A 13,435-nucleotide genomic window follows, 5' to 3' on the forward strand; every position below is an offset into this window, starting at 1 on the left:
CATCATTCATTGCGACCCAGATACTCGTATACGTCCATGCTATACAATCGCAGGGGCAGGAGGGAGGGAAAGCGTTCAAAGGTATAATCCCCAGGAATGGAAAATTGTTTTAGCAGAATAATTTGCTCTACGACAAAACGCGTGCCGTGAATGTCATACGTCTCTGGCGAGGAAACGCGGTCGCAAATCCGAGGTTCTTTCTCGAGAAATATACAATCGATCGTTAATCGCGAAAGTTGAGAATTTCTCGTGCGACGATGCGATCTCTCCGCGGGCGCGAAATTTTATTTCGTCGCGCACGTCAGCGCACGACCGGCGCACGCTTTTCATATTGATCGCCGGTTTAGAAATTCTATTTTTGCACCTACACCAACGTATGTACGTACGAAGAACATACTACGCTGGGCTAGGGTCGTTGCCATCGGTCGACAATGGACCGTGAAGAGATTTTTCCAATAACGCGCGTGCACTGCAACGAATCGAGGGTGTATTTACGGCATATTAATATCTCCGCCTGATGAATAGTAAAATTTAAGATTACATCGGAACGCTTGGATGAAATCGTCAACAATGCATGCTTTGCGATTTTCCAGGATTCGTCTTCGAAAGTTGCACGTCTTTTAAAAATTTTTTGATACGTTTAATTACGCTAATTACGCATTCTTTTAATTATATTATCCCTTCGACGTCTTTTCCTTAGTGGAACTTGCTATTTTGAATTTTTTGAGTAATTAATCCGGTATACATTTATTGTCATCGGGAAATACATAGCTAAAAGGGAATAAAAGCGAAATATTCTGTGGGTCGCGGAGGATCATCAGCACTAAAAACACGGAATATTCCGTGACTCGCGTATGTAACGTGTTAACATAAATTTCGCTGGTGAGATACGTACCAGAGTTTTCATGAGGGCGCTTAGTTCCTTCGTGACCACCGCGAATTTGAGAGTCTCTCTAACGCCCTTCCTAAGTACACCTCATTGTCCACGTGAGCTGCAAAGAAACGCATATAATTTTGTTAAGTAAAAGTAACGATTACACACACACACACATATTTTGATTAAAACATAATAAAAACAGATATCTTATTTAATTTCACGTTTTTTTTTACACTCATAAAAATATCAAGTTAAAAATAATATATAATAAATATGCAAATATTTATACATCTGCGACGGATAAAAAACTCTATAAATCTAAAAAAATTGTGCAAAAACATTTTTCTCTTGCATCTCTATATACAAAACAGACAGATCTCCCTTATTCGTGCGTAACTATAACCTGCGTGAAGTTAGCACCCCATTTCTGAAATTTTAAAATTCTAAAGGTTGTTCCAGGTTGTTCTACACTTGTTCTAAATTGTTCCAAAACATCAAATTTATATTATAAAAATTTTCGCGGAAAATTAAATATCACTTCATCTTCAAAAGCACGCCATATTTTTCATCTCTCGAAATCGTCCGCGTATTATCCGTAAAATTTGTACGCATTATGCGAATATTAATTCAGCGACAAATATTCGAGCAATTGTTAAATTACGCATTGGACTATTAAATGCCCGCGATCGGAGATAATTCCTGCGCTTTCTTGCAGTAGCTTGCGTTGAGTCTCACGCAAATGCATCGGTCGTGAGAAAGAAAGAGAGAGAGAGAGAGAGAGCAATAGAGAGTATATAATCATAATTTTTACCCTTTTCCTACCGTAAGACATCGCATACTTTACTCGGATTCCTGCATTCCTCGCTTTGGATTACGAAGCAGCCTTGCAAGGCTGCACCGCGCTGGGTGGAATGCACTCGCGCGATAAACGTTGCACTCTCTCTCGTTTCGCGCTCTGTGATGTCGAAAGGGGACTTCTCTTCCTACATCACTGTCCTTCCTCTCTCGCGATTCTTCCGCTTCCCGAATCTCCCGACTGTACAATCTCGATGCGAGGAGAAGAGCTCGCGTCCCGCTTTCCAATATTCCAATAATCCCCTTCCTCTTTCTTTCTTGTCGGTTGCCAACTCCTCTCTTTTTTTTTTTGCCTTTCCTTCCAACTTCCTGCAAAGTTGCTCGACCGATATCGCCTCTCGCATGCAAGTACGTACATACATACATGACCGAGAGTATGAAATCTCGCTGGACTACGAAGCGAAGTGAAAATAAAAACGTTTCGCGTCCGGTTCGATAAACGGCTTCCCTTTCAGCCGGAAAATCTCGTTTGTTTTTGTCGGAGACTAACGCATGTAATTTTACCAGAGAATTATAAACTCCATAAATTCGTGGCTCCAATAATTTTTCATTTTTATTGCTGTAAATTAAATTCATGTGATATAATAATTTTACCATTCCTTGGTGCAAACGTAGAAAATATAAAATAACCGAATCTCTTAGAAATATATTAGAATTTTTGGACTTCACTTTAATGATAAATAGTTTCAGGTGTTCTATACAGACAAGCTTTGCATACTTGTAATAGGAACAATGGCATCGCTGTTATTCGCATTTTCAAACCATCGAATCCTTTGTCCCGTTCCTCTAAGCAATGCTTCCATTTCCTCTTCCTACTTGTTTCAAAACTCTTTCATTCAATATCCGAACTGCATTCCCTCTCTCTTGGAGGAGAACTGCAATCTGATTGACTCCGAGTAATGTCGAAAAGCGTTTATCGCTCGACTGAAGGGAGCGCATCCTTCCTCCCGGGAGAAATTTCATTAGCCGAAGGAAACTTCTCAACAGGATGTACCAAAGAACAAGGAGCGAAAGGGAATAAAAGGTATTGTCTTCTTGTCGCGAAGTGATATTTGATTCACCCGCGGTTGCCATGCAGTGAATGTAATCGTGGTCCATCCGGTCGAATGGATAAGCTGGGGAGCTTGCTCACCTCCGGTTGATGAAACTTTCAATTACATTACAAGTCGAGGTAAAAAGAATTCCTTACATCGAAAACGTGACAACGACATGGAAGTATTATGTCATGCCTGTTTTAAAATCCCGCGTCAAACATGGTTATTAGGATACTGTTTACTCATCAACACTATATGTGCAAAATAAAATCAAAGAAGAAATTTAAAAACTCCCATTTAAGCGTAACGCGCGTATATACGCTGCAAAAAATTTTTTAAAAATTTAGACATTTTTTGTCTAAATTTTAATTGAAATATTTATATATTTAAGTCAAATACGACATATTAAATCTAACATGACGTATATTTGACTTAAATACTTAAATATTTCAATTTAAAAAATGGTGATTAGTTGAACGAATTTAGCCAAGTTAATAATTTTTTTTTTCAGTGTGTAAATCAAACTTTCGATAAAGCGTCTAAATATTTCTTTCCTATTTGGCACGACTTCCTTTATACCGAATCCGTTCATCTTCCGTGGATTTCTCTTCCTTCAAAATTCACAAAAAGTTAAATTCGAATAAATTTATCAGAGAGGAATAATACCGCGAGATATCCATGCGGTCCGCGTCCGTTATCATTTCCTCCTCATTCTTGTCTTCAGCGCGAGATTTATCGCAACGCCTCAGTGCTCTCTCCGCGTCGCCATTCTTATTATACGAAAATTCTCGGGAAATCTCGTATTATCCCACGACCTAACAGCATCGTAACTTTTCATGGCATCGGAAACGTTAATGGATCGCCTCTTTGATTTTTTCAAACGCGCGTCACACGAGATCGATAGTATTATCATGAAAATATCTGGAATTGTACCATTCGCGAACAAGCATAAAGCTCTCAGAGAAGTGCGAATCGTATATTATGATTCTTGTATTTATATGCCAAGAATAATTATTTATCACGAAAAAGGTATTAGTAAATTAAATTATCAAAAAATTATTATTATGGTGGTTAAATAAGTAATATTCAAACAATTTTCTTATATTACGTGAGTTTATTTATCTAATATTATAGTCAAAATTTTTTGATTGTACCTGTTCGTCGAACGGTTAAATTTCAACGTTCCCGGTGTTTGTTGTCAGCGAAACGCTTCCGCTAGAAAGAGTTTCGAGAATATCGGACCCCCCTCATTGTCTCCTGGGGACAACAACGCGCGTCACGGCACGTGATTCGCACCCGGGGTACTCGAAGCGATACATCCTGTTTACCGTCAGGTAGCCGGAGACAGGAGAGAGAAAAAGAAAGGACCGGTAACAGGTGAATGGAGAGAGAACCGCAGGCGAGAGGGAAGAGGTCGGATATGTCGGAACGGTATCTGGAGAAATGTGGTCCATTGTGGCCCGACGCGGAAATAACGCTGACCGGTCCGATACGGATACAGTTGCGATTTCCAGGGGTCGATTGACGGGTGAAAAATAGCCGGGAAACTGTGAAAAACATGTCGCGCCATGGGTGACCGAATGCAAGCGTTTAATACGTCGCGCTTTGCTCACATCTACGACAGCAATTTATTGTTCTGACTTGTTGTTATTCCCGCAAAATGATATAGTTGATATTTTCAATATTTTATTCATCCTGTAAAAATATTGCTAGGTAATTTAAAGTTACTCATATATTACATTTGGTCACTTATTTTTTTTTAAATAATAAATCAAAGTTTTATATTGTTAAATATATATGCTATTTTATGACTTTATGTAAATATTATAAAATCTAAAAATCACAATTTTTTTTTAAATGTACTGATAATAATAATCAATCCTTATGAAAGCGATTATAATAAAAAAAAAATATGATTATAGTAAAATAATGTGATAATTAGCGAATGTGACTATTTTATATAACTTAAACAAAGACAATTCTATTTTTTTTTTTTTTTTTTTTTTTTTATATATTTGCCCTATTTGATTTGACTTTTATAGAAAAGTAAACATGAATTCAATGGTTATTTATTGTCGTGCATTTAATTAATTTTCATTTATATTGACAATCACACACACACACACGCACACACACACACATATGTACACATACAAAATGATATTGCTATGCAAAATATACGATTTATTTTTAAAAGATCATTTATATAATATATAATTAATAATTTTAGGGGAAGATAACCGGTAAAGTGATACGCCGCAGATAAGATGACATTAACAAGCTCCACGCAATTACGAGCTAATAAAGCGGCGAAGACGAGAACCTTCGTGACATGGGGACGTCATGAAGAGATTACGAAAGGGTTACATGTTAAGGACAAAGGTAATACTATAACCTGGAGGATATATTATTTAAAAAGAACTATTTAATTTTTAAAGAGAGAGGATCAAAAATTGCCATTAGTTTTATGTAATTCTATTTATCAAAATTGATATATTGAAATTTTGATATCGTTGGATGCTGATACTCCCATAACTCTATAGAATGAAAAAAACTTTTTATATAAAAAAGATATCCTTTCAGTTTTTTTCATCGACAAAGATATTCAAAGATATTATCACGGATATTATCTTGATAAAAAATTCGCTTTTCATCGTTTAAAAACATGATTTTATTATAGAAGAGATTTTTTATTGAAACAATGGCGAATTATAAAAACTACAAAGTATATTATAGTATAGTATATATTTAATATTCGTATCTAATCTATGTGCGTATTATTGCTTCTAATTTGCAACATAATATCATGCCAATAATATGAATTTTGTATTAATTACGTAAAAAATATGCTTATTTCATATTATTGATAAATTGTTTTCTAAATGGAACTAATCAAAAGCAAATAAATTGACATAATAATTATTATTTAATGAGAAATATTATACATACATGTGTATCATTACCGCGTCTCAGTTAAGGAATAAGGCAAGAATAAAAAGCTGTCATCAAAAAAACAATTTCATAATACTAGGCTCTCACGAGGCATCTTCCCATTATGCTACATAATTACAAGCCATTCGCGGCACCTGACAATTACAGCAGAATCCTATCACGTAGTTATAGGGTCTTCAGCGACGTTTCACGACCTGAGGAAGCAATTTTGCGCGACTCGTTGCGTCACGAAAGATCCGCAATTCAAAATCCAGTTTGCAAAGGCAATGTCTCCGGCAGGCTTATTCAAATTTATTTTATACTAAAAATATTTGTCTTCATAAAAATAATTGTTTTCGTACGAGAATGTATACCTCATGCTAATCTAAATATGGATATAATTCGTCGGCATGATTTACAAAAATATGACATAACTTTAGAATGTGATTTTTCAAGTGATTTTAAGGAAAAAGAGACACGCGTGTGAACCTGCTTGAAATTAAAAAGATTTTATATGGAATGCGGTAACGAAAGAATAATTCTTCGCCATGAAAAGCGAAGGAGAGGCTTGAGCACGCAACTTTCGCGAAATAATACAAGCGTTATCGATCCAAGGAAAGGAAACGTCGCTTTAATCTCTCATTAGTCTCGCGGCTAACGCGAGAACGCGGCTCGGCACGCGTTGCCGCTTTATTCTTGTTAGAGAAACACTCAAGTCAATATCTCTTGTCGAGATCAGCTATTTTTCGTCAATATAAATCACATTTTCACAATAAAATACAATATCAAATTTTAATTCGTGGGAATTAAAATATAAAATTTTGATTCGTGAGAATTAAAATATAAAATTTTAATTCGTGAGAATTAAAATATGAAAGCTGACGTAGAATATTGTATAGTATAACCGTAATATTCATAATTATTAATAAATGGAATATATTCGTATAATCGTTAATTATAATTATATAATTTCGATCTATAATTTAGAATGTGCGTGACGCGTTGCTCTTATTGCTATTCTTGTAACGAGACTCTGAGGATGACGCAAGATTATTCAATCTATGGTGTAATCCTTTCGTAACTATGAAACTTATAAATAAGTATATTTAATACGCGCGCAGAAAGCTAGCGCATAATAATATACTAATAATATACTGAGGCGCGACAACAAAATCACGTAACTACGATGTTCACATGTAAGTTATATCAGTTTAACGCGCTCTCCGACATTTACTGCTCCAATAAGCAACAAAAAAAAAAAAGAAAAATAATGTTAAACGTTTACACAAGGAGTGACATAATTTTTAAAATCGTTAAAAACACAGACATAAAATGATTTTGTAATGCCGGTTGAAATATCGTTTTCTAATATGTACACGTATGTATACGCCGATTAACTTCTTCGAAAATGAATACAACAATCATTATTTTTTATACATTTCGTTTTTAATAATATACTTTCAATATAGTTGTATATTTGTTTTCAATTTTTATAATTAAAAATATAACACACAAATAAATATTTTAAAGCACTTTGACGATTTTGTACGTCAAAGCATATCATGTATTAAACGACACAGGTTGATAACTACGACGTATTCTGCGAGCGATGCAGCGTGTGATGTCGACGTTATCAACGACACGTTATCGATCGTCCGCTAGTTTATAGATCGAGGGCGTGAATATAACTGCAGTCGTAAAGATGCCGATCGCAGACTCCAGAATGCGAGGTATTCGGAATATAAGCTCCTAGACTCTCCCGTAGGATGGCCTGGCCGGGGAAACAAAAGGGGCGCCAGAGAAATCGATCTGTCTGCTCGATGGAGAAGTGGCGGAAAGCCGGCAAACCCGACTCGTAAAAGTCAGTTCAGTTAGAGTCTATAGACCTTTCGGATGTTAACCTCGACAAGACTTTTCCATTCGAGCGCAATAAAAAAAAATCCAGGCTACCCGCCCGTAGAATTAGAACGTAATATTACGTTCGCTTTACGAAGCGGTCCAAAAAAGTTATCGGACAAGTAAACGCCCCAATCGTTTCGATATCATATCGCTTCGAACATATTTTTATATCTCATAAAAGCTGATTTGATTTATTACTTCATTAATTTTTATAAGCTACGGTATGGGTTCGATTATAAATTAATTAAATCTTATAAGGTTTCTAAATTTTAAGTTTGATCGTACAAATATAAAAATATTTATAAATATATATATTTTCGAATTTGTTAGAAAATTTAGAGAAATATCATGTTATATCAATTTATGTTGTAATATTAATATAAAATATTCTCTCGCTCAATTTTTAATTTTATGCCAAAATTATTTTTCTCGTTCAGAGAGATCTCTCACGTTTAGTATATAAAAAGATAAATATATATGTATATCGCGACTATTTTATACCTGTCGTAGCTAATATGCAGTAAGTATCGCTAATAATCGTATACTTATTGCAATGATTCAACTGCCATTATCAGCGCTGATAACGACATTCAATACGCATGAGAGTCCAGTGTCCCAGAATGACAATATAAATAAATGATCGCGATATGGAAAAGTTTTGTTCACCGGCCAAATCATCGGAATAATCGAAGCTAACAATTACGTATCCTCTGAAAATTTTGGTATATTTAAATGATACCCATTTCCATAAAATAAAATGAAAAAGAACTGAAAAACCCAATAAATAAATAAATAAAAATAAAAAAAAAACTTGGTCAACAAATCTGTCACATATAAAAATTTAATTATAGGATTTGGATACGCTCAATATATACATATGACATAGAAATATAATTTTACGGTTTATAATTTATTATTTATATTTTATATTCTATCATATATTTTGAGATGTAAATCAATTTCCTCTTTCAAGAGAAAATTGTTTGTTGTGTTCACAATCGTAAAAACAAGTTGCACGAAAATTGATAATGATATTTGACTTACCGTTTCCGGAATTATGGATAGCCTTGATAGCCTTTTTCAGTTTCGTGAGACCATCTCTATCAAAGTCCAAGGTCTGAAACAAAAACATAACAATGATAATATCTAACAAAATTCGCAATCTCTTATAAAATGATAATTTTTTAAACCGCATTTGTGCGAGGTATTTGAGTCAAGCTGTTATTCAATGCAATGTTGCATTGTAATAAGTGTTTTTTAATAAGTGTTTATGTAAAAAATGATATCACGCAAACGACATAAATATAAAATTATTCAAAAGTAGCTTTCAATAATAAAGAACTCGTTTCGAGATTTTGTTACGAGTTAATTTTTTAAAATTTATCTGAATAATATATTTGAGAGAATCATAAGCGTTTCACGAAAAAAAATATTTTTTTAATTGATATATTTCAAAATTGTAATATGTAATTAGACCCAAAAATTTTTGATTAAAAAAAAGCTTTCGATAATCGAAATCTGATCTTCAAATTTTTCAAATTGAAATTTTGATCGTAGAAATTTTATATATTTGACTTATAATCTGGAAGAGTATCGATTAATTAAATTTTAAATATAATATTTTTCTATATAAGATGATTTTCTCAATCGGTTATCTTTATCATACATTTATTGTTAGGGTTGAATATGGCCCGAAAACGATGCAAACGATGCAATCGCTCGGAAATGTTACCGTTCGTTTATTTACTTCACGTGAAGAAAAGAGACTGCAAATAAACGAGAATATTCGATCCACTAGCACTGTACATATATTTAGCCTTTTATCTCGGCTGTGATCCCTGAATCACCTGCCATGCATTCACGTGCGACGCATCACATGTTGCATTGCATTTTCGTGAGCTAAATACGGCACTCACGGTCGCGTCGCACTTGATTTCAGCATAGGCGAGAGAAGAAAATCGAAGCAATGACTTGAAACATAGATGGACAATATTGAAAATAAGAGACGACACCGATGATCAGATAATCTCTTCCCACTTTGAATTTTTTTCTTTCTATTTATAGTATATATTTATATCTAATACATAATTGGAAAAAGATGTTAAATTGCATCCTTCAAAAGAGAGAAGCGTAAAATAAATTCTAAACATAACAAGTGTGTCTAGCAAATCTAAGAATTAAAAAATATCGAGTAAAAGATATGGATAAATTGATTAATCGAGTGTAAAAATATCGGAAGCATATCTAATTAAAAGAAGACAGCATCGGGCGCAATCTATTAAAACCGATCGACCATCCCCAATACGAAGCAAATCGCAAGTGAGCAGAAAACAAAGAGACGAGAAAAAAAAGATGAGAAGAAAAGAGAGGGGAGATAAAAGGAATAGGAGAGAAGAGGGGAAGGATCCAGCTATACGATGATCGAGGGCGGACCGGACGCGCCAGGAATTCGCGCGGGATATAACCGCAAAAAGAAAGGCCAGAGATGCTATACTGAAATAGCGACGACGAATGCCGATAAGGATTTAATAAGCGAGCGAGCGCGAGGAACGCACGCGTGATCAACGCCGAACGCGGCGTATACAATAAATTTAACGCGCAGCGTGTAATGAACAGAGTGCAGGCGGTACCGGTCTCGGTGCGATGCATCGCCAAATGCGCGGGATTATCGCTGCATTAAATTATTTGCCGATACTATTATGGACCCGAGTGTCCATTATATCTAATAGAGACAGTTTTATCTCTCGTGCAAATTTTCCCGATACATCAAAATATGCAGCGCGATATATACGTGTGTGTATTCTATTATTTTTATATACAATCGCATCTAAATTGAAGTTATTAAACAGTTCAATATAAAAATATTAGTTGAAAAATATAGATTGAAAAATCAAATATATTCCGTTATTTTTGATATCTAAAATAGTTTTTTTATAATAATTAACTTAATAATTAAAAATCTTTATTTAATTATTTCGTGATTTAAAATTATTGTAATAATTTAGTAATAATTAATACTCAGTCGCTTTTCTCAGAATTTTATTTTGAGAGCCGGGTGCAAACGTATGCGCATCGTCGCGTTCATCGTCCAATTATTCTCGTCCACACGGGCGCGATTGAAAAAATCCAAGTGGAAGAAATAGAATACGTTGCTGGTCGACCTTGCCGGATTCTCCCCCTCGGCGGCATTCGGGCCGGCGATGCGTTTCGCCGTCCTTGAAGCTCTCTGAGAAGGCCGCGCACGAGCCCTATGAAGCAAAACGACTCGTAGCTTCGGCCGAGATCGAGACTCTTGCTTTCACCACGCCCGGGAACCTCTCTCTCCCTCTCCTGGCTCTTCCCCTCTCCGCGAACCGGATGAGAGTCCAGGAAAGCAATTGTTTGTGCATGTGCTTCTGGATGCGGGTCTTATACTACAATATGTTGTATGTATATAAACGCAGCGTTATAATGTCAAGGAGATGCTTGAATTTAACAAGATAGGTTCACGCGCTGATATTTTCGTGTCCAAAAATTTTCTGTTCATATCATTATTTCTTTTTCTAAAGGGAAGAAAAAATTCTTTGATATAATGACGTAATAAGAAGCAACGTAAATGTTCAATATCTATTATGAAAATACACAGAATGATAAATGAGAAGCCTGATAAATCGAGGAGGCGTTTCAGAGTGTGATTTATTTAGTATGAGGATGAGACTTGATATATTTCTTCTTATCAGAGGCGTTTAAATTTTATCTCACGAGTGAAATAAATGAGCTGCGCAAATGGCCAAACTTTCTGATCGGAATTTTCTAATTATCATTAAGAAATAGAGAGAATTGTGTGAACCGATTATATCACGACTTTAAATAGTTGGAGAGAAGAATGGAATCATATAATATTTATAATCGTTATAACGCAGAGAATAATCTGTAATAAAAAACGCATTATATCTTATTAAGAAGCTTTATCAGAATTAAAATTCATCATATTTTTATTTAAAAAAAAATATATTATTACATAATATATAAAGAAATAAATAATATCTCTAAAGAGCTATGACATCACATAAAAAATGATGTGTTATTTTATAAGTAAATCCGAGTATAAAATGTCAAATAAATTTTCATTTTTGAGTGTTACAATCATTCGAGATCGATCCGGTCGCATGTTCGGCAAATCAAGCTTCTTTTACGAATCAAAGACGGACACGTGTCTTGCCCGGTAGTAATTAACCGCGATGACACCCGCATGTCTGCGTAACCTCGCGTCCGGCTGTAATTGCTTCTCTCTCTCTCTAATTAATACGCGGGTGTACGCGCAAAGGTTACGCTGCTGGCAGCAGAGAATCCAGCAGCATATGGTCGGCATACTGAATGTCTGGAGAATCGATCGTTTCTGTGGCCTTACGTGGTCCGTAGAGAATATTCCGGAAGCGGTCTGACGTGGTCGTAACGACGGCTATCGTTCTACCTTTTTCATTTTCAATGAATTTTTTCCGGATAATTATATATCAATAATCTATTATTTTTAAATTTGATAGATTTATGCGGAACGCTTTAAATATCAAGAGAAACATGAACAACATTCTGTGCGACCTACAATATTGCCAATAAAATTAATCGATTAAATTTCAGAGATTGCGTGCTTTTTTAATCGTAAATAAAAATAAAGTTACTGATTAAAGTACGACAAGCAATATTTTTCGCCCGCACAGACGCAATCGATATCTGTAGAAATTATCGGACTCCGCTGTGCATTTCTATCACTAAATTGAGCGTAAAGTTAGAAACTAGGTAAACCTGGCAAAAAATATTCATCTTCCATGTGATATGTAACCGAAAGATTAAGAAATAGCTTTGAAACTTCTCTCTCTCTCTCTCTTTTAAAGTTCCAACGGGAAAACTTCCTCTCAAGTTGCGCCATAATTCTCGCACGTGCTTCTATCCGCTCTCATCGCAAGTATACATGTGTGTGTGTCAGTTTGTATACAATACATCGTGAAAAACGTTTTTCTTGCGGCCCGTTTGAGAGCATCCTGTACAGGCCGGTATACCGCTTACATTAAGCGATGAATCGTGCCCGATCTCGCTTTGTGCGAGGCTCACAAAGCGCAATTAATGACCCCGCCTTTTCCCATCGTGTCGCGTGCCCACTTCCATACATGTATATATGTACAACGCGTGTTCTTCTCAGAGGGTGCTAAGTGTTTTTTTTCCCGCTATTCCCCTCGAGAGGTTTTCCCCTCGTAAAGATGATACAAATGCGTAAACATCATCCGTAATGAAATGTGTGCCAGACTTCCTTCTCTCTCAGCTTTTGTTAGAAATTTACAGAAGGAAAATTCTTTTCGTCAAGTACAGTACAATTAGTAATTTCGTATATAATTTAATTTATTCGCCTTGCAAAAAATATTTAATACTAAATGTAATAAGATAGCGAACAATAGATTTATGATTAAAAAAAAAACTGTCGCACAAAAAATATTGAAACGACATAAAGATGGAAAAAACTCGCGTTTCGCGACACGCTGTAAAGATAATTAGCGAACTCTCGTCATCGTCGACCGCGCAATTATGCGAGCGTTAAAAATTCTTAACGACACCACCTACGGCGTCTCGCGTCGCAAAAATGGCAGTGGACCACGACGAGACGGAGAGTGTCGTATCGTATCCGCGCGAAAATTGCCGGATAAATAAACCCGCCGCGTGTACGACCTGAAAACGATTCCCGCGGCGGTTTTCTCGCTTGCGAACACGCAACGGATTATTACGCGCCGATCGCCGGAATGCAGCCTGTCTGGCGATACGTGACTCGTGCAAGAACATCGCGTCCGCAAATTCTGGAAAATCGACTAAC

The 13,435-nt window shown here is 35.6% G+C and overlaps 1 protein-coding gene across 1 annotated transcript in view; it reads right to left on the reverse strand.

The window, feature by feature from the left end:
* LOC115237811 (arfGAP with SH3 domain, ANK repeat and PH domain-containing protein) overlaps positions 1 to 13,435 on the reverse strand; it is a 41,888-nt gene that overhangs the window by 15,064 nt on the left and 13,389 nt on the right. The window contains 3 exon segments of the mRNA XM_029811099.1: positions 896 to 945; positions 948 to 992; positions 8,641 to 8,713. Of these exon segments, the coding sequence (XP_029666959.1) occupies positions 896 to 945; positions 948 to 992; positions 8,641 to 8,713 (168 nt within the window).

The sequence above is a fragment of the Formica exsecta genome, unplaced genomic scaffold (genome assembly GCF_003651465.1).
Source record: "Formica exsecta isolate Colony F162 unplaced genomic scaffold, ASM365146v1 scaffold31, whole genome shotgun sequence".
Lineage (NCBI taxonomy): Eukaryota > Metazoa > Arthropoda > Insecta > Hymenoptera > Formicidae > Formica > Formica exsecta.